Source organism: Gopherus flavomarginatus, chromosome 3 (assembly GCF_025201925.1).
Source record: "Gopherus flavomarginatus isolate rGopFla2 chromosome 3, rGopFla2.mat.asm, whole genome shotgun sequence".
NCBI lineage: Eukaryota > Metazoa > Chordata > Testudines > Testudinidae > Gopherus > Gopherus flavomarginatus.
The window spans coordinates 277734812-277758999 of record NC_066619.1 but is presented as its reverse complement, the minus strand read 5'-3'; the positions used below and the strand labels follow the sequence as shown (position 1 = coordinate 277758999).

The 24188-nt window shown below is 42.7% G+C and overlaps 3 protein-coding genes across 6 annotated transcripts in view; 2 read left to right on the top strand and 1 right to left on the bottom strand.

Annotated features, from left to right (window-relative positions):
• LOC127046399 (uncharacterized) overlaps nucleotides 1-5976 on the bottom strand; it is a 303607-nt gene extending 297631 nt beyond the window's left edge. Inside the window, exon 1 of the mRNA XM_050943391.1 lies at nucleotides 5151-5976. Within this exon, the coding sequence (XP_050799348.1) occupies nucleotides 5151-5821 (671 nt within the window). The 5' untranslated portion in view covers nucleotides 5822-5976. The remainder of the gene's footprint in view (nucleotides 1-5150) is intronic.
• The window catches only part of LOC127046410 (uncharacterized), a 412139-nt gene extending 403276 nt beyond the window's left edge, over nucleotides 1-8863 (top strand). Inside the window, exons 2-3 of one of the 2 annotated variants that reach the window (XM_050943409.1) lie at nucleotides 4668-4822; nucleotides 7495-8863. In XM_050943409.1, coding sequence (XP_050799366.1) covers nucleotides 7499-8728 — 1230 coding nt within the window. In that variant the 5' untranslated portion in view covers nucleotides 4668-4822; nucleotides 7495-7498 and the 3' untranslated portion in view covers nucleotides 8729-8863. Of the gene's footprint in view, nucleotides 1-4102; nucleotides 4823-7494 lie in introns of those variants that run through there. The other variant, XM_050943408.1, reaches the window with a different exon arrangement.
• Nucleotides 1-24188, top strand: part of CTNNA2 (catenin alpha 2) — an 828797-nt gene that overhangs the window by 239963 nt on the left and 564646 nt on the right. For all 3 annotated transcript variants that reach the window (XM_050943344.1, XM_050943345.1, XM_050943346.1), the window contains 3 exons: nucleotides 86-252; nucleotides 12098-12217; nucleotides 15474-15740. In XM_050943344.1, the coding sequence (XP_050799301.1) occupies nucleotides 86-252; nucleotides 12098-12217; nucleotides 15474-15740 (554 nt within the window). The remainder of the gene's footprint in view (nucleotides 1-85; nucleotides 253-12097; nucleotides 12218-15473; nucleotides 15741-24188) is intronic.

Sequence of the window (24188 nt, the reverse complement as noted above, 5' to 3'; positions counted from 1 at the left end):
AATTAGTTCAAGGAATTGTTTGTTTTTCTGGATGGCATAAATGTGAAACCTTTTGTGTAATCAAAATTATTTTATTGTATTGTAGGTGAAACAATGAGAATTGCCTCTTCAGAGTTTGCTGATGATCCATGTTCCTCCGTGAAACGAGGCACCATGGTGCGGGCTGCTCGGGCCTTGCTGTCGGCTGTTACTCGCTTACTCATCTTGGCTGATATGGCTGATGTCATGAGGCTCTTGTCTCACCTGAAAATTGTATGACTTTTTAATTTTCTACACTGTTTTCTTCGTTTAAGATGTGTTGATTTATAAATTGTGAAACTTGAACTTTTGTTTATAAGTTTTCTATTGTCTTTGTAGTTGCTGTTCTTGTAGAAGCACTAAAGTGGAACTAGAATATAATACATTTCTCCTTTTTAGACCCTTATATGTTCAATCTAAATGAATTAATGTACTGGAGAGTTAAAATCAGCATTGCTAGGTACTTCTGATAGATTGTACTTGTACTGCTATTGTGTACCATGCTGGACTAAAAGCCACATTTAAATCACAATAAAGCTCATGCCAGTGGTTTAATAATGCACAGTAGTTGTAGAGTATTGCTATCTTGTGGCAGAATTTAAGTACTACAGTTTTGTTGTGCAGTGTCAATTAGGTGCTTCTCTGTGACTACTGAATGTATCGCAAGGGTGGAACATTGATTGGGATTAGAAGCAGGGTATGTGTCTGAGTATTCAAAAATGAAAAAAAAATAGCAGAGAGGACATGTAGTTTAGCAAATGATTTATTGTAGATTTGTACTCTGCTTTTGCTGCTGCCCATCTAACTGTCTGTAAAGGTATACAGCACAGCTTAATGAATGATTTTTCTCTTGGTCTTTATCACATGGCCAGTTTTTACTAATCTGGAGGAGAAGAAGAAGAAGAAAAAGAAATAATAATAATAATTAATAATAAAACAACCACCATCCTAGGCAGGGCCCCGCCAGGGTTTTTGCCACTCCAAGCGGCCGGGAAAAACAAACAAACCGCAATCGCCATGGGCGGCAGTTCCACCACTCCGCTTTCTTCTTCGGCGGCAATTCAGCGGCAGGTCCTTCCCTCCGAAAGGGACAGCCGCTGAATTGCCGCTGAAGAGCCCAACATGCTGCCCCTTCCCCTTGGCCACCTCAAGCACCTGCTTGCTGGGCTGGTGCCTGGAGCCGGCCCTGACCCTAGGTGTAAAAATGCATATATGTAATGTTTAAAACCTTGTTTATTTTATTGATAAAGGGCCCAAAAGGTACTCTCCCGTACCTTCTTTTTGTAAATTGTAGATATTGCTCTCTTGCAGAGATATATGAGAACCTTTAGCCTGGAAGAGATTGTAGACACACATTTTAATCCTTTGAAAAGAGAGTCTACAATGAAAATGACAAATGCTTTTCTGTACAAATGCTAGAAAGCACTGCTCTAATGAATGCAGTGCTATCGTAGTAAAATGTCAGCACATTGCCCTGTGATTACGTGCTGTGTAAGCAGTGTGAGTCTCATATATGCCTTCATTTTTTCAACTTAATAATGAACAGCATTCTAATTCAGATAATACTTTGTCAGTGGAGACTTCTAACTCTTAATTTTAACAGTAAGATATCGCCTATGTGTACACTACAGTTCAAATTCTTATCCAGACCATTTCAAAGGTGAAGAGCTCATTTGTTGTTGTATCTGAGCAGAATCCAGATTTTTTTTGGCTTTCTGTGTTGATAAATTTCTTTGTTGGAAGTAAGATGATATACTGCTTAGAGTGGCATTCTCCAAATGATCTTTTGTAAATGGGAGCTGTTTAGTAATTTTCTCATATCATTTTGTCTCTGTGGATTCTCAAGCCAGCATATATCAACATACTTTGTAGCGTTTGCAAATCATCCAAGAAATTATTTCAAAGAACCTGCACCCTTATTTTTATGTATTTTTGTCTCCTGTGCCTTTTGTTAAGATTGTTTTTAAAAACTTGAAAGTTTAACTTTGCATTTGATCATTTTGCATTAATTTTACAGCTTTAAAAGAACACTCATTATTTTTACTTTCCAATAGAGACAGGCAATGCAAATATTTGCACCTTATTATTATTTTTGGGATCAAAGTAGCTTTAGGCCACTTTTTGGCATTAAAAGGCCAAAGATCGATGGTGGTAGTTGTCACACACGGAACAGCATTAATATCAACTTTCAACTAATGTACAAAGACTGATTTAAAGTATGTAATGATTTTAACTTGAGGTACTCTGAAGATTAATTAATTAAAATCACTTTGTTATAAGAAGTGATTTATCCAAGAGGCACCGTAAAATGTACTATCATCAGTTTTAACTGAAATCACGTAAGGGCAGTGAATTGCACTTCAGTCTTTATGGAGAGAAGTGCATTTTAATCAAATTGTGAATGTACGTAGGTGCTCTTCAGAGAGATTGTTAATCACTTTATCAGATTATATCATTTACTGCTAGCATTAATATTAAAGTTGTGTATGTGAGAGTATATATATCAATTAATTACTGTTTAATCGTAACAATATATGCATATTCATTTAAACACTCTCACGTGTTTATTTGAAGAATGAGAATATTCTCAAATGTGACTTTGTGAAAAATATCAGTTTAGGAATCCATATTTAAAGACTTTCAATAGCTTCCATATACAATTTTCTCATTTTAAAATTTCACTTCTACCCCTAGAAACTCAACCCGAGACTTGAAACTCATACTGCATTATTTGTGACTTGCATGTCGTTGTCAACCCTACATATTTTTTCATTCTGAACTTACTTAGTTCTGCCGATAATATATGAGCATAAGTAAAACCTTTCCCTGAGGTATATTGACTCTTAAATACTAGTTGGAATAAAAAGTAGCACAATCTTATTAGGAACTACAATGACCCCTTAAAGTTAACTGTAATTGGCCTTCATTATCTTTTTGATTTTATAAATCATTTGTTTTCTCCACTTTATTTCATTGGGCCATTGTAGGTTTTACTGAATGTGGAAACTGGAACTGTTTGCAAGGGCAGATGGAACTTGGCCTCCCGACATTTCTGGGAAAGGGAAATCAATTCCTTTCTCATAAGTAAATTGAATACCACATTGGGTTTAAAATCAAGTCCTTCTCATTATTGTCCTGTACATCCTATTACTTCCCCTTCCTACCCAGCCAGTTAAATTGCACCATGATTTTATCAGGCTTTAAAGACCTTGGTTTTAGCTTGAACAGTTTCAGTAGAGTAAACACTGAGCTAAGGTCAAAAATGGGTGGAAAAAGGTAAAAGATGATATTCGAAATTATGTTAATTTAAGTATCTTGTGAAGAAGAATGATGGGGAATTTAATAGCTGCCTGAAGGGGGGTTCCAAAGAGGATGGATCTAGACTGTTCTCAGTAGTACCAGATGGTACCAGACAGAACAAGGAGTAATGGTCTCAAGTTGCAGTGAGGGAGGTTTAAGTTGGATAGTAGGGGAAAAAAATTTCACTAGGAGGGTGTTGAAGCACTGGAATGGGTTACTTAGGGAGGTGGTGGAATCTCCTTCCTTAGAGGTTTTTATGGTCAGGGTTGACAAATCCCTGGCTAGGATGATTTAGTTGGGAATTGGTCCTGCTTTGAGCAGGGGGTTGGACTAGATGGCCACCTGAGGTCTGTTCCAACCCTGATATTCTATGATCTCTAGAAATAACTAATACACACACACACACAGATATTGTCATGCTGGGATTCTCAGCTTTACATCCCTACTTTACTTTGTATCCTTGATGCTTGGCATTTATTGAACAGTGTTATAGTGACCTGTCCCTTGGGCCATACAAATTCGGCTAATTAACAGATGAATCAAGGTGCTTTCAGCACTGCAACATCCTGGGCTACTTGAGACAAAGAGAAGATGTGTTGCATAGGAAGATGTTTTATATAGTAACCATGTTTCAATAAAATAAAATAAATAAAAATATCAGTCACTGAGCTATAACAAAAGTACAACTTACATAGCTCAGGGTATTATAGAAATAATACATGTAGGCCCTTTTGTCCCAAAGGATCTTAAACAGCTTTACAAAGTATCAGAGGATAGCCGTGTTAGTCTGGATCTGTAAAAGCAGCAAAGAATCCTGTGGCACCTTATAGACTAACAGATGTTTTGGAGCATGAGCTTTCGTGGGTGAATACCCACTTCCTCAGATGCATGTAATGGAAATATCCAGGGGCAGGTATATATATGTGTGCTAGCAAGCAAGCTAGAGATAACGAGGTCAGTTCAATCAGGGAGGATGAGGCCCTGTTCTAGCAGTTGAGGTGTGAAAACCAAGAGAGGAGAAACTGGTTCTGTAATTGGCAAGCCATTCACAGTCTTTGTTCAATCCTGAGCTGATGGTGTCAAATTTGCAGATGAACTGAAGCTCAGCAGTTTCTCTTTGAAGTCTGGTCCTGAAGTTTTTTTGCTGCAGGATGGCCACCTTAAGGTCTGCTATAGTGTGGCCAGGGAGGTTGAAGTGCTCTCCTACAGGTTTTTGTATATTGCCATTCCTAATGTCTGATTTGTGTCCATTTATCCTTTTCCGTAGAGACTGTCCAGTTTGGCCGATGTACATAGCAGAGGGGCATTGCTGGCATATGATGGCGTATATTACATTGGTGGATGTGCAGGTGAATGAACCAGTGATGGTGTGGCTGATCTGGTTAGGTCCTGTGATGGTGTCGCTGGTGTAGATATGTGGGCAGAGTTGGCATCGAGGTTTGTTGCATGGATTGGTTCCTGAGCTAGAGTTATTATGGTGTGGTGTGCAGTTACTGGTGAGAACATGTTTCAGGTTGGCAGGTTGTCTGTGGGCAAGGATTGGCCTGCCACCCAAGGCCTGTGAAAGTGTGGGATCATTGTCCAGGATGGGTTGTAGATCCTTGATGATGCGTTGGAGGGGTTTTAGCTGAGGGCTGTATGTGATGGCCAGCGGAGTCCTGTTGGTTTCTCTCTTGGGTTTGTCTTGCAGTAGGAGGCTTCTGGGTACACGTCTGGCTCTGTTGATCTGTTTCCTTATTTCCTCGTGCGGGTATTGTAGTTTTAAGAATGCTTGGTAGAGATTTTGTAGGTGTTGGTCTCTGTCTGAGGGGTCAGAGCAGATGCGGTTGTACCTCAGTGCTTGGCTGTAGACAATGGATCGTGTGATGTGCCCGGGATGGAAGCTGAAGGCATGAAGGTAGGCATAGCGGTCGGTGGGTTTTCGATATAGGGTGGTGTTAATGTGACCATCACTTATTTGCACCGTGGTGTCAAGAAAGTGGACCTCCCGTGTAGATTGGTCCAGGCTGAGGTTGATGGTGGGGTGGAAGCTGTTGAAATCATGGTGGAATTTTTCCAGAGTCTCCTTCCCATGGGTCCAGATGATGAAGATGTCATCAATGTAGCGTAGATAGAGAAGGGGTGTGAGTGGACGAGAGCTGAGGAAGCGTTGTTCCAGGTCGGCCATGAAGATATTGGCATATTGTGGGGCCATGCGGGTGCCCATAGCAGTGCCACTGATCTGAAGATATATATTGTCATCAAATTTGAAATAGTTGTGTGTAAGTATAAAGGCACAGAGCTCAGCAGCCAGTTGTGCTGTGGCATCATCAGGGATAGTGTTCCTGACAGCTTGTATTCCATCTGTGTGTGGGATGTTTGTGTAGAGAGCCTCTACATCCATGGTGGCTAGGATGGTGTTTTCTGGGAGGTCACCAATGCATTGTAGTTTCCTCAGGAAATCAGTGGTGTCTCGGAGATAGCTGGGAGTGCTAGTGGCATAGGGTCTGAGTAGAGAGTCCATATATCCAGACAGTCCTTCAGTGAGAGTGCCAATGCCCGAGATGATGGGGCGTCCAGGATTTCCGGGTTTGTGGATCTTGGGTAGTAGATAGAATAACCCTGGTCGGGGCTCTAGGGGTATGTTGATTTCTTCTGGTGTTAGTGTAGGGAGTGTCCTGAGTAAATGCTGTAGTTTCTTAGTGTATTCCTCAGTGGGATCTGAGGGAAGTGGCCTGTAGAATTTGGTATTGGAGAGTTGTTTGGCTGCCTCCTTTTGATAGTCAGACCTGTTCATGATGACAACGGCACCTCCTTTATCAGCCTCTTTGATGATAATGTCAGGGTGGTTTCTGAGGCTGTGGATGGCATTGCATTCTGCACGACTTAGGTTGTGAGGCAAGCGATGTTGTTGTTCCACGATTTCTGCCTGTGCACGCCGGCGGAAACATTCAATGTATAGGTCCAGGCTGTCATTTCGACCCTCAGGAGGAGTCCATGTGGAGTTCTTTTTCTTGTGCTGTTGGTGGGAGGGCACCCATGTATCAGTGCGCTGTTCAGTGTTGTCCTGGAAGTATTCTTTGAGTCGAAGACGGCGAAAGTAGGCTTCCAGATCGCCACAGAACTGTATCATGTTGGTGGGGGTGGCAGGGCAGAAAGAGAGTCCCCGAGATAGGACAGACTTTTCTTCTGGGCTGAGTGTGTAGTTGGATAGATTGACGATATTGCTGGGTGGGTTAGGGGTACCACTGTTGTGGCCCCATGTGGCAGGTAGGAGTTTAGACAGCTTACAGTCCTTTTTCCTTTGAAGAGAGATGAAGTGAGTAATGTAGATCTCCTGTCTTATTCTAGTGAAGTCCGTTTGTATAGAAGTTTGGTTATTAATGAGAGTGTCCAGCACAAGAAAAAGAACTCCACATGGACTCCTCCTGAGGGTCGAAATGACAGCCTGGACCTATACATTGAATGTTTCCGCCGGCGTGCACAGGCAGAAATCGTGGAACAACAACATCGCTTGCCTCACAACCTAAGTCGTGCAGAACGCAATGCCATCCACAGCCTCAGAAACCACCCTGACATTATCATCAAAGAGGCTGATAAAGGAGGTGCCGTTGTCATCATGAACAGGTCTGACTATCAAAAGGAGGCAGCCAAACAACTCTCCAATACCAAATTCTACAGGCCACTTCCCTCAGATCCCACTGAGGAATACACTAAGAAACTACAGCATTTACTCAGGACACTCCCTACACTAACACCAGAAGAAATCAACATACCCCTAGAGCCCCGACCAGGGTTATTCTATCTACTACCCAAGATCCACAAACCCGGAAATCCTGGACGCCCCATCATCTCGGGCATTGGCACTCTCACTGAAGGACTGTCTGGATATATGGACTCTCTACTCAGACCCTATGCCACTAGCACTCCCAGCTATCTCCGAGACACCACTGATTTCCTGAGGAAACTACAATGCATTGGTGACCTCCCAGAAAACACCATCCTAGCCACCATGGATGTAGAGGCTCTCTACACAAACATCCCACACACAGATGGAATACAAGCTGTCAGGAACACTATCCCTGATGATGCCACAGCACAACTGGCTGCTGAGCTCTGTGCCTTTATACTTACACACAACTATTTCAAATTTGATGACAATATATATCTTCAGATCAGTGGCACTGCTATGGGCACCCGCATGGCCCCACAATATGCCAATATCTTCATGGCCGACCTGGAACAACGCTTCCTCAGCTCTCGTCCACTCACACCCCTTCTCTATCTACGCTACATTGATGACATCTTCATCATCTGGACCCATGGGAAGGAGACTCTGGAAAAATTCCACCATGATTTCAACAGCTTCCACCCCACCATCAACCTCAGCCTGGACCAATCTACACGGGAGGTCCACTTTCTTGACACCACGGTGCAAATAAGTGATGGTCACATTAACACCACCCTATATCGAAAACCCACCGACCGCTATGCCTACCTTCATGCCTCCAGCTTCCATCCCGGGCACATCACACGATCCATTGTCTACAGCCAAGCACTGAGGTACAACCGCATCTGCTCTGACCCCTCAGACAGAGACCAACACCTACAAAATCTCCACCAAGCATTCTCAAAACTACAATACCCGCATGAGGAAATAAGGAAACAGATCAACAGAGCCAGACGTGTACCCAGAAGCCTCCTACTGCAAGACAAACCCAAGAGAGAAACCAACAGGACTCCGCTGGCCATCACATACAGCCCCCAGCTAAAACCCCTCCAACGCATCATCAAAGATCTACAACCCATCCTGGACAATGATCCCACACTTTCACAGGCCTTGGGTGGCAGGCCAATCCTTGCCCACAGACAACCTGCCAACCTGAAACATATTCTCACCAGTAACTGCACACCACACCATAATAACTCTAGCTCAGGAACCAATCCATGCAACAAACCTCGATGCCAACTCTGCCCACATATCTACACCAGCGACACCATCACAGGACCTAACCAGATCAGCCACACCATCACTGGTTCATTCACCTGCACATCCACCAATGTAATATATGCCATCATATGCCAGCAATGCCCCTCTGCTATGTACATCGGCCAAACTGGACAGTCTCTACGGAAAAGGATAAATGGACACAAATCAGACATTAGGAATGGCAATATACAAAAACCTGTAGGAGAGCACTTCAACCTCCCTGGCCACACTATAGCAGACCTTAAGGTGGCCATCCTGCAGCAAAAAAACTTCAGGACCAGACTTCAAAGAGAAACTGCTGAGCTTCAGTTCATCTGCAAATTTGACACCATCAGCTCAGGATTGAACAAAGACTGTGAATGGCTTGCCAATTACAGAACCAGTTTCTCCTCTCTTGGTTTTCACACCTCAACTGCTAGAACAGGGCCTCATCCTCCCTGATTGAACTGACCTCGTTATCTCTAGCTTGCTTGCTAGCACACATATATATACCTGCCCCTGGATATTTCCATTACATGCATCTGAGGAAGTGGGTATTCACCCACGAAAGCTCATGCTCCAAAACATCTGTTAGTCTATAAGGTGCCACAGGATTTTTTGCTGCTTTAGCTTTACAAAGTAGGCAGCAGAGATTAAATTTATGGTTTCTAACAGTTCCCAGTAAAGGTGGTGCAATAGTGGCTTTGTTGGAAGGGAGAGCTGTCTGATGAGATGATGCAGAAATAACTCAAGTATTTGGAATTAAAACAGTTTATCTATCAGCTGCTTGTAACCTAGTTCTGATATTGGTCTAGTAATAATTGTTGAGTAAATGCCACAATAACAATTATGTGGGTGAAGTTTGTGCTCTGAAGTTAACTCACAAAAGGAAAATGATTAGATAAAAAAAATACCATATCCCCTGTGGCAGAAGACTTTTCATAAAGTGATCACTGTATATCTGACCTGTCAGTCCTCATCCTCAAAGGAAACCTGTACCACACTTTCAAAAGACAAGCCTGGGAGCTTAAATTCATTACTCTGCTAGACATCAAAAATCATGGACTGAACAGAGACACTGGATTTATGGTTTGTTACAACAATCTGTAACCCAGTACCCCATCTTTTTCTCCTATGACTGCACAGGTGATAATGGGCCACTCTACCTTGAATGGTCCCTTACAATATGTGCTAACTACTTATGCCAAACAATCTGTTCCACTTTGCATTTTGCTGTGACTCTGGGAGTTCCTTTCCCAGACCTGAAGAAGAACTCTGTGGGTATATCAACACAGCAAAGAAAAATCTGTGGCTGACCCATGCCAACTGACTCAGGCTCACAGGTCTCGGGCTGTGAGGTTGTTTTCTTTGCTGTGTAGACTTTCCAGCTTGCGCTGGAGCTCAGGCTCTAGAAGTCTACACAATGAAACAGCCCCACAGCCAAGCCCTGCAAGCCCAAGTTGGTTGGCACAGGCCAGCCGTGGATCCTTCTTTGCTGTGTGGACATACCTGTGTGGCTTCAAAGCTTGAGGGTTAGTATTTCAAGTGGTGGTAGATAAATAGGAGGAACAAATTAGACCATACAATATAGTTTTCATACTAATTTTGTGAACTGTCATGGCAGTTAGGATTTGAACATCGTTGTTCAGTTTATGAGTAAGAAATGAGATGATACAGGCCCAGATTGATTTGACCACAAAAGCAAAGTGCAGCTTGTAACTGTTAGATGTAGCGTAACACCTCCAGAAAACAGCTATACATTTAAATTGCCAGCCAAAATATTTCTCTGCAGGCCTCTGTGAGCCTGATTCTCCGTGGCCTTGCACCTTGTACAGCCATTTACCTTTGTGTAAAGTGGGTGCAAAACGTGACAGAATGAATATTATCCACTCGGACTGGTGCTAACCTTTTACATTCACTTTGCAAGGTAAAAATAACAGAAGGTACAAGTTAGCAGTGAAGCAGACCCTGTATATTTTAAGCCCTGCCTAGATTAATTAGATGCCTGCTCTTGTTATTGATGTTGTCAGAGACTTTACAGAGACCAAGATGGAGCTCTAAATCCTTTATTAGGAACAAGTCCCTATTGGAATTAAATAACCTTTCCTCTGAAAAAGGAAGGTTCATGTGTCTCCTGTTAACAGCATGTCCAGATTGACAACACCTATTGTTCCAGTTAAATATGTCATTAATTCAAGTCGATACAGATCAGGATAGATCTACATTTACTGATTAAACTCTTCTGCTGAGAATTTCACTCATCTCTCAAATGACAGAAAAGGTTCACAAAATTTCACTGCCCCACTTGCTCACAGGGCGGGTAATTTTATTTCCTGGATAAATAAAGCATTTTAAATCTTTTGATTATAACCATAATGGTAAGCGGCTTTTGTGCTGGAGCTGGTAAGTTTGGGATAGCCATACTAGGTGGACACTTAGTAATACATCTAGGAGCTCCATATCGTCACCTCTTTTGCTGAACAAATTAGAATCACTATGGAAAGCGTGTTTTTTCTATTAAGTTCTCCTTTTTATGTAAAAGTAAATGTAACACATTTGATAACAGTAGAAAAAATAGAAAATGAAGCCCCAAACTAGTTCTTTTGCCACAGTTACTTTTCCATGTTGGGCCTCTTCTTTTAACTACATTTTAAAAGATGCTATGTTAGCTACGTAATACAGGGTAATCTATACATTTAGTTTCAACAGTAAGTGTAATTTTTTTTGCTTTTGACTTGTTCCTATATGCTCAAGTATCAGAGGGGTAGCTGTGTTAGTCTGGATCTGTAAAAGCAGCAAAGAATCCTGTGGCACCTTATAGACTAACAGACGTTTTGGAGCATGAGCTTTCGTGAGTGAATACCCACTTCGTCAGATGCATGTAGTGGAAATTTCCAGGGGCAGGTATATATATGCAGGCAAGCTAGAGATAATGAGGTTAGTTCAATTAGGGAGGATGAGGCCCTGTTCTAGCAGTTGAAGCGTGAAAACCAAGGGAGGAGAAACTGGTTTTGTAGTTGGCAAGCCATTCACAGTCTTTGTTTAATTTTCCTCCCATGCCAGGAGATGGGTGCCATCCCCCAGGTCTCCCTCGCCTTACTTCCACAGTTGTTACTAGTTTTCCTTCAGTCTGGGAGATAAGTCTTTCAGCACATCAACTTATTAAACTCCATGGGGAGGATAGGCAGAGCTTGGATATGGGTATTGCTTTCTTGGGTGGCATTAATGGTACCATCATCCAGTTGTTTGCTCTATAGACAATTGCAGAGCTGATTGCTAATCAGATGACACAGGATCCTTGTGTCCTCCATTTTTCTCCTTTTAGTTTTCCAATTTTCCCTCAAATCCATAAAGTTCAGACCATAGATACCTAGAATATCCTCTGAAATTTTGTAATGGATTGGGTATGGTATTCATAAGTTATTGCATTACAGACAGACATGCAGACAGATACCAGGGAAATTACATGTTGAATGTAGGTCCTTGGCAAGCCTGGCCAATAGAAAAAAAAATGACACAGATATTAAACATGTTTAATCTAGGAAGTGTATCTAAAAAAGTGTCTAAACTAATAACTGTTATATGAAGGATGCATTATAATGGCATGCAAAGAAGTAATACAGAACAACATTAAGAGAAAGTTTTTGTATTAGCTTTATTAAACCAAACTGAGGTCAGTTGAATTACTCCAGAGTTACTGTACATTGATGTAACTGAGAGTCAAATTTGCCTATGATAAACTGGGGCATAGAAGGTTAGTAACTTGGTCAAGGTGGGAAAAGTGACAAAGCCAGATTAAAACTCTAATAAATGTCATATACTAAATTCTAGGTAGAAGAAGCACTGGAAGCTGTGAAGAACGCAACAAATGAGCAAGACCTAGCAAATCGTTTTAAAGAATTTGGGAAAGAGATGGTGAAACTTAACTATGTGGCTGCCAGAAGACAACAGGTGGGTAAATTGTAAAGCAGTGGGTGTGAAAATTCAGTCAAATAAAATAACCTGTGTTTTTATCATGTTCAAAGAAATGTTGTTTCTGCTTTGCATAATCAGATCTTTCAATAATTATTATATCATTACCTATATCTTAAGCCTATTTATTTTCCAATTCACAGTTGCCTTTTTTTAGAAGTGTTTTTTTCTTTTAAAAGGAAAATCTTTAAAAACAAACAAACAATGCTTCAATTAAGAATGTCTTAAAGAGTAAGAGAGTAAATGACCAAGGAAATCACCTTATCTAGTGGTGACTTCAATCCACTCCAGGTCAGCAGAGACTGGAGGTCCCTATCTGATCATTGTGTGGTGGTCTACATGAAGTGTTATTTATAAAAAAAATATTTTCTTTAGAAAAATGTTCTGACAGATTTTAAAAAATGGTCTAAAATTAGGCTTCTAAATTTATATTTAGGCACCTAAATACGTTGTTAGGGCTAATTCCCCGCTCTGGCACTTCAGGTGCAGAAGGTGATGGCCCACAAGGAGTCTAAAGATTAATACCGACCATTCCAGGCTTGTATTAAACTCCCAAGGTTACAGCTTTTCTCTGACCTTGGATTGGTAGATGCTACCACCACCCAAGTGCAGAACCCTGCTGACAGCACAGGAAGGCGCCCTTGGGAATTCCTTCCTGTGGGGTGCCCTCAAGGCCTTTTACCACCCCCATCGGGGAAGAGCTAAGAGAGAAAAAAGGAATCAGCTGTGGCCACCAGCTAATTAAACAACATGTGCACAAACCCCTTAGGACACAAAAATCCAATTCTGCTTTTAAAAAGGATAAATTTTATTTAAATAAAAAACCACAAAGAAAATACATCTGGGAACTCAGGCTATTGCTAGATTTTAAAAGAAACAACTACAAGGATTAAGCCCCAAGAATAGCTTTCTTGAGGTCCAGCATAAAGGTTACAAGCAAAACAAAAGCACCTGGGTTTAGCACAGAGGAGCCCATAGGCCATAAAGAAATAAAAGGAATAAATTTAATCACATCTTCATAGACATTTCCTGATCTACTTACATCTCTGGGGTTTTAAATGAGTGGTTTCTAGGTCTGATACTAATGATTTTTCATACCTGGCCCAAGCTTCTTACAGCATAGCTCTGCCCTGTCCCCTCTCTCTGGGAGACGAACCACAGACAGACAAAAGGGGAGTCATTTTTCAATTTTAAAAGTTCTAGCCTTCCCATTGGCTCTTTTGGACAGGTGCCCACTCACTTCCTTTTATCTGTGCATAGCAGTGAGACTTTTTAACCCTTTACAGGTAGAGCGATTAGAGAACAGCTACTAAAAGGGATTTTATAGCTACTGGCTGGCTGGGTGTCCGTAAAAGGGAGCTATCCCCCTCCTTCCTTCATTTATCACAGAAGTGCTCTTATTTTCAAAACACCCAACAACTCACGCTCAAATTGTAAATACTACTAATGGAAATCAAAGGGAGTTGGTAGGTCCTTACTCTCCTGAAAATTATCCCACATATTTAGGTGCCTAACATTAGATATCATTTATTTGAAAAAAATTGCCATTTTTTTTTTACCAAAATAAGTTGTTCATATGGATAGAACTCTCTGGTAGTCTAATGCAGGGTTTCTCAAACAGGGGTCGCCGCTTGTGTAGAGAAAGCCCCCTGGCTGGCCGGGTCGGTGTGTTTACTTGCACTGTCCGCAGGTCCGGCCAATCGTGGCTCCCACTGGCCGCGGTTCGCTGCTCCGGGCCAATGGGAGTTCCTGGAAGCTGCAGCCAGTAAGTCTCTTGGCCCACATCACTTCCAGCAGCTCCCATTGGCCCGGAGCAGCGATCCGAGGCCAGTGGGAGCTGCGATCGGCCAGACCTGTAGATGGGGCAGGTAAATGCACCGGCCCGGCCTGCCAGGGGCTTTCCTTACACAAGCGGCGACTCCTGTTTGCAAAACCCTGGTCTAATGTAATAGGAGTCTTTCGATTTCAGAAGGAACAGGAATTTATTATGATGCTCACAAACAACATTGTTAGTTTTAAGATGGTTAAAAAGATAATCTGATTTTTTGTATTAAAAAAGAAATAAAAAATAGAAGACCTGAAAGTAACAAAAATGATTCAGCATCCAAAATTACATATGTCTGTGCAGAAGGTCAGACGTTTCCTTTTTAGAGCATACACAAAGCTGATGATTATTGCAACCTTAGGTCCTTAGAGGAGCAGACATTATAGAGTCTCACTGTTATGCATTCCCTTCCACTCAGCATATATCTTTCACCTAAGCAGCCCAATCAATGAGAGCAGGCTTGCCCTGTTACAGATCTTTAAAGTAGATTTTCCTGTAGAGATGGGAAATAAAGGAGGGAAAATACACATACATTCACTAGGCTGCTCATAGCTAGGCCTCCTCCCAGCCAGTGCTGCTTCCAGTCAGTCTCCACACCTTCTAATAGAGTAAAAAAAAACAGATTATAGTGCTGCTGCAAAATAGCTCTACAGTGTATTATTTCAATAAACAATTTACAGAGAATTTTTAGCGTGCAACACAATTTATAAACAATATACTTCCACACACACAATTTCCACTGCAGAGAAGGCCACCTTTCAGGAATATTGCCTTGTGTGTGTTTCTTTCTCCACCCTGGATATGATTCTTTTCTTCTTCTTTTGACATCACACATGTTTCTCTGTTGTTTAAGAATATTCACATTTCCAGGCAGTTGCCACCCTCTCTTTCTTTTTCTTCTTCCCATGAGGTCTACTGGAATTCCATGCTATCTTTTTTGTGTGTCTTGCTGCTGCTCTTTTAGATGTTTTGCCCAGAAGTTTTCCTGCATTTTAAGATCATTAGTGTTTTCCTCTTATTTTCCTCCATTTTCCCATGTGTCCGACCTGTTATAACATAGAAGAAAAACAAAATAAAACAAAAAATAGGTTTTCTTGGGCAGGAGTAACGTGTTGTGACATAATTGGTAAATTCTGTGATAGATTCCATTGCTACAGAATCAGGACCACAGGGCCCTACTTACAAGTATATATGAATAAACATTGTAACTGTGGGTGTAGCATATTCTAATTAGGATGACCAGATGTCCCAATTTTATAGGTACAATCCCAATTTTTGGGTCTTGTTCTTATATAGGCTCCTATTACCCCCCACCCCGTCCTGATTTTTCACATTTGCTGTCTAGTCACCCTAATTCTAATGCTGAAGCTTCATTATATAACTGTGCAGTATATGTATATTTTTGTACAGGAACTGAAAGATCCTCACTGTAGGGATGAAATGGCTGCTGCTCGAGGTGCTCTGAAGAAGAATGCTACCATGCTGTACACGGCATCTCAAGCGTTTCTCCGTCACCCTGATGTAGCAGCCACTAGGGCCAACAGAGATTATGTCTTCAAACAAGTACAAGAAGCAATAGCTGGTATCTCTAATGCTGCACAGGCCACCTCACCAACTGATGAGAACAAGGGGCACACTGGTATTGGAGAACTTGCTGCAGCACTAAATGAATTTGATGTAAGTATTAAATGTTTGCACAACATGACACACCTTTCAGGAAATGCCACGTACCTTTTGTCAAACAGAATTTGAACAGTATATGCTTGCTTTGTACACAGTTTCCTTTTGGTAGGCTGCAGCAAGCAAGAGGCATGTGGTCTTTAAATTTTAATGAGAAATAGCCCTTGCTTTCAGTGAATGCTAGAACTTCCAAGCCGTTGTTTGCGTTCTTCTGCTGTGACTGACAGAGGCAAAGAAGTCTCTCCTCTTCTGTCTTAGCATCAGCAAAATCTTATACAGCTAAACTGTTCAAGTTGGTTGGTAGTCTGATTAATCTGGTTGCCTTAGTTCTGTTAAGGAGTTGAGTTTTAAGAGTGTCTTTATCTACTTTGCTGAAAAAGATAAGCTGTGATTTATGATGATTTGGTTGTTGTCACAGGCAAAATCAGTGTAGGAAGATAAAAATACATGTTCTTCTCTGAAATGTTGAAGGAGCTATGCTCGACTAGTTGTTCATTAGATTCTTGCCCCTCGCGTCCAGTAGAAACCTACAGGATAGTTTTAGAGAAGACCGCTGCTACTAGCTTTTGTGCAGACAGGGTGCCACTGCCTTCAAGATTGAGGTGGTGGCAAGGCCCATGGTTAAAGCCTTGTCAATGACTTCTTAGTTCTAAGTTTCCCCCATCCCATTTTTGTGGAATGCCATTTAGAAGGCATTTTTGGAAGAGCTCTAGATGCATAATTTTGTTGGCAAGGCCTGACAAAATTCACCCTGTGGTCTTTAAGGAACTAGCTGAAGCAGTCTTGGAACCATTAGTGATTATCTTCATGAACTCATGGAGGACAGGTGATATCCAAGAGGACTGGAGAAGGGCAAACACAGTACTTATCTTTAAAAAGGGGAACAAAGAGGACCTGGGGAATTACAGACCTAACTTTGATATATGCAAATATACTGGAACAAATTATTAAACAATTAATTTGTAAGCACCCAGAGGGTAATAGGGCGATAAATAATAGCCAATGTGGATTTATCAAGAACAAATCATACCAAACCAACCTAATTTCCTTCTTTGACAGGTTTCCAGGCCTAGTGGATAGGAGAGAAGCAATACACATGGTATATCTTGATTTTATTAAGGCTTTTGATGCAGTCCCACATGATGCTCTTATAAGCAAACTAAGGAAATGTGGTCTAGATGGAATTACTGTAAGGTGATGCAGAACTGGTTGAAAAACTATACTCAGAGAGTAATTTTCAATGGTTTGCAGTCAAACTGGGAGTATGTATCTAGTGGGGTCCCACAGGGATGTGTTCCTGGATAGTATTTTAATTCATGTCATAAAATAGAGTGAAAAAAAATTGGTTATCAAATTTGTGAATGACACCAAGCTGGAAGGTGTTACTAGCACTTTTGAGCCATGGGTTCATATTTAATTCATGGTCCAGTATAACCTCCAGATCCTTTTCAGTACTGCCTAGTACTTCCTGTTTTGTACCTGTCATTTTTTCTTCATGAATGCAGTATTTTGTATTTGTCTTTACTGAGTTTCATCCTGTTGATGTCATACCAGTTCTGTAATATATCAAGATTGTATTGAATTCTAAATGTAGATTCCAAGACCAGAAGGGACCGTTGTGTTCATCTAGTCTGACCTCCTGTATAACACAGGCCAGAAAACTTCTCCAGAATAAATTCTGAGAATCTATTGTTTAGAAAAATTGCCCATCTGGATTTAAAAATTATTGTAATGAAGAATCCACCATGATCCTTGGTAAATTGTTCCAATCATTAATTACTCTCACCCTTAAAATAATTACACCTTACTTCCAGTCTGTCATGACCAGGCCATGGGCAGTCATGCCTAGTGGTGAAGGCAAGAGTTCAACCTGCGAGTTAGATCTGGGTCCAGGGTGAGTGGAGTACAGGAAACAAGCTGATCTATCAGTACCAGAGGAGCAGAAGCCAAATGCCAGAACACAAGGGTCAACTGGAGTCATAAGCCAGCAGAGGCAAAGCCAGGGTTCAAAACCAAAACACTGAAGCTACTGGGGAGCTGGGCAGGAGCATACACTGGATGCAGGCTGAGATCAGCAGGAGCAGGAAACTGGAATAAACAGGAACAAGGACTGGAACAAGGGCAAGCGCTGCTGTGAGTCTAGTATCTATTGAGCAGCCTATGAACTGCTGTCGGGGCCAGGCTTTTAAGCAGCACAGATAAACCAGCAGCCAGTCAGGGGCTGTGGCTGTCTAAGAGGTCTAAGGCAGTGATTCTCCAACTTTTTTTTTCATGGACCACTTGAAAATTGCTGAAGGTCTTGGTGGACCACTTAACGATCTTTCCAAATGTTGTTTGTACCTTTAGTTAAGTATTGTAAAGGGCTTTGAATAAAAGTGCTATATATAAAAAAACCTTAATAATAATAAATGTTCTTTAATTCTACAAATAAAAGCACAAAACTCATATTTTAATATCAGTAGTCTTACCTTTCTAATGAAATGGATGTGCCCTCTCTCCCCCACCGCAACAGCCCCAGAGCTGGGAAGGAGGGCTATTTCTTGCCGGTTGCCACAGCCCTGGGGTTGAGGAAAGTTGCCTCTTTCTCTGGCTGCTGCAGCCCGGCACATCCCAAATTTCTTCCACCTACTCCCTATTCCCCCCCAAGGCTACCACCTCACCTTACATGTGCATCTTCTCCAGGGTCCAGGCACCTAATTAATGGAGCCATGTCTGCGCAGCTCCACTAATTAGGTGGGTAGCCCTTCATTCTCTCGTGTGCGGCCACCCAGGCGCACATTTTAGAGAGAACTATCCACAGACCACATGAATGGAGCTTGCAGACCACTGGTAGTCCACGAACCACAGTTTGAAAACCTCTAGTCTAAGGCAATGCAGCTGGGCTCATTGGTTGCCTAGCAGCGCACTTAATCTGGGATCAGGACAGCAGTTGTTCCTAGCTGATCTGGTCCCTGACACATCTGAATTTATCTAACTTCAGCTTCCACCTATTGGATCGTGTTATACTTTCCTCTGCTAGATCGAAGAGCCCATTGTTAAATATTTGTTCCCCGTGTAGGTACATATAATCACCCTTAACTTTCTCTTTGTTAGTCTAAATAGATTGACCTCCTTGAGTCTACTACTATAAGGTATGTTTTCTAATCCTGAATCCTCTCCAATTTATTAACAACTTTCTTGAATTGTGGACAGCAGAACTGGACACAGTATTCCAGTAGCAGCTGCACCAGTGAAACATATGGAGATAAAATAACCTCTCTACTCCTGTTTATGCATCCCAGGATTGCATTCGCTCTTTTGGCCACCATGTCTCTCTGGGAGTTCATTTTCATCACATTATCCACCATTACCTCCAAATCTTCTTTAGAGTTACCACTTCCCAGAACATAATCTCCCATCCCGTAAGTATGGCCTACATTCATTGCTCCTAGCTGTATACATTTACCCTTCGCCGTATTAAAATGCATAGTTTGCCTGAGCCCAGTTCACCAAGCGATCTAAATCTCTCTGAATCAGTGACCTGTCTTATTTAGTATTTACCATTCCCACAATTTTTGTGTCATCTACAAACTTTATCAGTGATGATTTTTTTTTTTTGCCTTCCAGGGCATTGATAATGATGTTAAATAGCGTACGGCCAAGAACAGATACCTGCTAGACCCCACTGGAAATAGACCCACTTGATGATGGTTCCCAGTTTACAGTTACATTTTGAGACCTTTCAGTTAGCTAGTTTTGAATCCAATTAACGTGTGCCATGTACATTTTCTTATTGTAGTGTTTAAATCAAAATGTTGTGCAGCACTGTCAGGAGGTCATCGGGCAACTCGTTGCGGCTGGGAGCTGGCTTAGGCAGGTGCAGGTGGATGCTGGTGTAAGATCAGCTAGCAAGAGCCACTCCCTCTCCCCTTTTGTCTACTTGATCTTTCCTAAATATGTTATAATAGTTGATGTTAGCATTCCAATTGTGCTAATCATCCCACCAGGTGTCAATAATACCAACTAGATCAAAATTATATATGAGCAATTCCAGTTCCTCTTGTTTGTTACCCAGGTTCCTAGCATTATTGTATAGGCAATTCAATAATTTCTTCTCTTCATTCCTTTGTTTACTTGATTAATTTTGTTCTCAACATCTATATTTTGTGCTACCTCAGTGCTTATATCTTCACTCTTTTGACCCTTCCCTTTTGCTGTTAGTTTAACTCCCTCCTGACTACTCTAGCCAGCCTATGCCCAGGGAGATTGGCTCCCCTTCTACTCAATCCCCATAGATGGACCAAAGTTCCACAAAACCAAAGCTCTCCACACTGCACCACTTATCTAGCCAGCAATTCACTTCTGGAATCTTTTTATTTCTGTCTTCCCTTGCTTGTGGAACAGGAAGGATCACAGAGAGGATGGCTTGGACATTCTTCTTCAGCATGCTTCTGAATTCCCTGAGGTCTTCTGTTTTCTGCAGGAGATCCTGAAACATATGGTATCATTAGCGCTGATATGAACCATCACCAATGGATCCTTGCCTGTAGACTTCAGAAGCCTGTCCAATCTTAGAGTGATTCTTGTGTCTTGGCTCCAGGAAGGCAGCACACTGTTCTGCTGTCCGCATGTCCCCTGCAGAATGGTCATTCACTTCTTCAGAGTATTGAATCTCAAACAAGAATCATCTGTCTTTCTTGGAGTGTTGGAGAACTCTTTGCAGGTAAGCTTGATTTTTTTATAGGTTTGGTCAAACTGCCATCCACACATGTCTTCTATATCTCTCTCCTTTCCCTGGGATGTGCTGGAATTTAAGAGGTATCTTCCATAATTTCAATGCTGAGGACTTCATATGGATTTGAAATTTCCTGCTGCTGCTCTTCTCTCTGGAGGCCACAGTCTGGCTATCCTCATCTGTCTCCAGTGATATAGAATGACACCATAACCTTTTGCCTCCTCTCTGACTTCCACTCTTGCCAATTCCTTTTATGCCCATCTCCATTCTTCCTTGAACTCGGGCTACTGCTGTTTTCTGAACGTCCTTGTCTAGGAACTCTTCAGCTTCTCTTATTTTCATTAGTGTCTCAACTTCCCCTTCCAATCCAATAATCTTTTCCTTCAGCGTAGCCACCAATTTACATTTCATGCAGAGGAAATCTCACCTGGCTTCAGGCAGGAAGAGAACATGGCACATCTGTTGCAGGTCACCACCACTGTTCCATCACTGGCCATCCTAATATCACACATAGAGCTGAACCTGGAAGGAAAGCCTCTCACACTCTCTCTCCAAACTCTTTCGGAAACTCCCCTGTTAGCTGCCTCTGTTTGTGGCTCTTGAATTCACCTAGCAAATGACTTTGTATACCAAGTCTTCCCTGATTAGTTAAGCACAGCTCCTCTTCTCACCTCACCACCAAGGAGTGATTAGGCAGTCAGGGTATGTCAACACTGCAGTGTAAACCTGTGTTTCTTAACTGGGCTTGAGCATCTACACTAATTTGTAGCCCCAGGATAGAAATTGTTGAACCCTTGGTCCTGATCTGGAGCTTCAGCATCTACAGTGCATTATGTGGGCCTCGGTCCAAACAACCAGATTCCAGACTGCTCAGTGCCTTACCAAAATGTGGCCGCTGTAGCCTTTTGTCCATGGGAAGACTTGACTGTCCAGAGGACAAATAAAATCAGCCTGTGGGATTGTGGAACACTTTTGGTGGCCTCCAAGAGCATAAGTCCGGTGAGGCTGCATCTTCATCTACAGTGCAAAGCAACAGAGCTTGAATCTTGGGTCCTGGCTTGACTCAGGCTTGGACATCCATCTCCATGGGATTCTGGGACCTTGGGCCTGAGTCCTGAGCTAGTTCAATTTGTGTGTAGACGGAAAGGAGGTTATGCTTGAGCCTGAGTTTGAATCCTGGGCTTGGATTGCAGCATAGACATACCCTCAGAGACATCAAACAGCTGGGCTGATCCATGCTCCAGGGCCCTACTCAGGGCCCCATGGGCCAGCTCTGAAGCCTATACAGAGAGAACAAGCAAGCAGTCAAACCAACAAACTTCACCCTAGTCTACCGAATGCATATCTAGCCACTGTGATCGAAGCATTTTGTCCCCACCAGGATGGACTACAGTCATTCATTATAGCAGAGCTGTCCCTCTGATGTAGTTAAGATAAAGATTAAACTATAAGATTAAGATTAATCTACAACTAAGATTAAGACCAGATTTCTGTTTGAAGCTTGACTTCGTAAATGCTCTAAGATCTATATAGTTATTTGGATTGCCTTGAAATTTGGTGTGCCTCATGGAGAGGCGGGTATGGTCAGTGATCCAATTTGGAGTCATTTGACCAAGAGATACAATCCCTGCAGAAAACCAGGGAAAACCCAACCCCCAGCTTTTCTTAAAGTTGACACATTCTGGGACAGTTTTTAGTGCACAGCTAGGGATCAAACCAGGGTTCAGATCATTGCCCCAGGGGCTCAAATATTCAAGAGTTATCCCAATGGAGTCATTGGCACCCATCAGTCCTTTGGGGGAAATGAAATTAAAATATTATTTGAAAAAGAGTTTGCTTCTTCAGTTAGGCATATGCCCAGCAGTTCTAATATTCCTTCACCTATTGACATGCCCAATTGATTACATTGAATGTGTGCAGACAGAGGCATTAACATGACTGTTAGCCTTCACCATTGTACACCTGCTTCATATCTCAAGGGGTTAAACAGTAGTTCTTTGACCTCAATCATCCAGTGTCATCTTGAGTCCCACCTCGGACAGAAATCTGGGAAAGGTAGAAAGGCATTTGGCTAAAATATTTGTCAGTTGTTTTGTTTTTTTTTGGGGAGGGTGGTGGTGGTAATCAAAATATTTGTCTAAAAATTGTTTTTTTAACATTGACATGCAAATGCCTGCCCTCAGTGTTGTGGGAGGGCATCTTAGGGGGCAGAGAAGTGGGGGGAATAAGAGTGAGATTCATTTGGGGGTTGCATCGAGGGGAGGGGTAAATGGGGATGGGTAGTAGGGGAGTGAGAGGAATTGGGGGGGTTCATGAGGGGGAGGGACATAGGGGTTAGTGGCAAGAAGACTGGCAGAGAATAGGGTCAAGGGGCTGTCATCCCCATATTTCTCCTTCTGGGTGTGTGCCAAGATCTGGTGGCGATCTGAGGCCTTCTCCCCACCCCACCCAATGTGAGCTGGGATCTGGGTATCCCTTCCCCCACCAGGGACTCTGATTGCCACTATCTTCCTCCTTGTGTTTGTGCCAGGATTTGGGGGGGCCCTACTTGTCTAGGGAATCTGAGCCCCTATCCAATCCATCTGCCGCATATGAGTTGGATCATGGGGGACCTTGCCTCTTTGGGATGTCTGATCCCTGCCCCTTGACCCCCATATCTGTGCCAAGGGCTGGGGGGGCCCTACCCATCTGTAGGTATCTAACCCCCCTCCATGTGCCTCCTCATGTGAGACAGGTTCTAGGGGGCTTGCCTTTCTGGGGGGTGGGAGGGCAGCAGTCTGAGCCCCTCTCCCTACCTTCCGTCATGTGAGCTGGGATATCCTGGGTCCTTGCAGAATGGGAGTGTCTGAACCCCTCCCTCTGTTTCTGCCAGGATCTGAGGAGGTGTCTGAACCCCTTTCCTTAGCCCCTCTGCCCACAAGAGCCTTCCCCCTGGTACATCTAAGCCACACTCCCTCCCCCTGTATATGTGTGCCAGGATCTGTGAAGCCCCTACCCATCTATGGGAGTCTAACATTCCCCCACCTTTGTGTGAATCAGGCTGTTGGGGAAATTGAGCCCCATTCTTTGCCCCCTTGATATGAGCTGGGATCTGGGGTGCCTTCTTCCTCTAGGGGGCGTCTGAGCCCATCTCCTTACCCTTCCACTTGGCCTATGCGAGCCACAATCTGGGGAAGCCCTGCCTGTCTGGGTGGAGAGCTTAGAACAGCCATGCTGGGCACCTGTATCAAGAACACACTATGGACACTGGGTGAGGAGCTGTTTCTGATTGCTTGATGCAATCAGAAACTCTCTAACATGGAGGAGGGGGAATGAGAACACCCACTAACATGAATGGAGCAGTTCTCATTGCTCTGAACTATTTTTTCAGGCTGCAATCCTCTCCACTGGGCATCCTCTTTAACCTGAGAACATCTCATTCAGATGTGTGGCTCACTTCACGCCTCTCCCAGCCTGCTGTGCTGCTGATAGGTGTGTAGTGCCCCTCCCCTCCCTTCTCCAGTCTCTCTAATGACAGCAGCGGAGCAACTGCTCTGCTGGAGGTAGGGTCATGTCATTCTGAAAGGGCAGGAGCTGACACTGGGACACCTCAACTCTGCCTTAGCAGTGGTTTTTGGGCATTCAGTTGTAGCTAAGGTTGAAGGTAGAAGCAATGTAGATGCTCCATCTCACTTAGAATGTAAGAATTTGATTCCTCAGCAGGCTGGACCTTTTCAATCACTTTGCAGTTG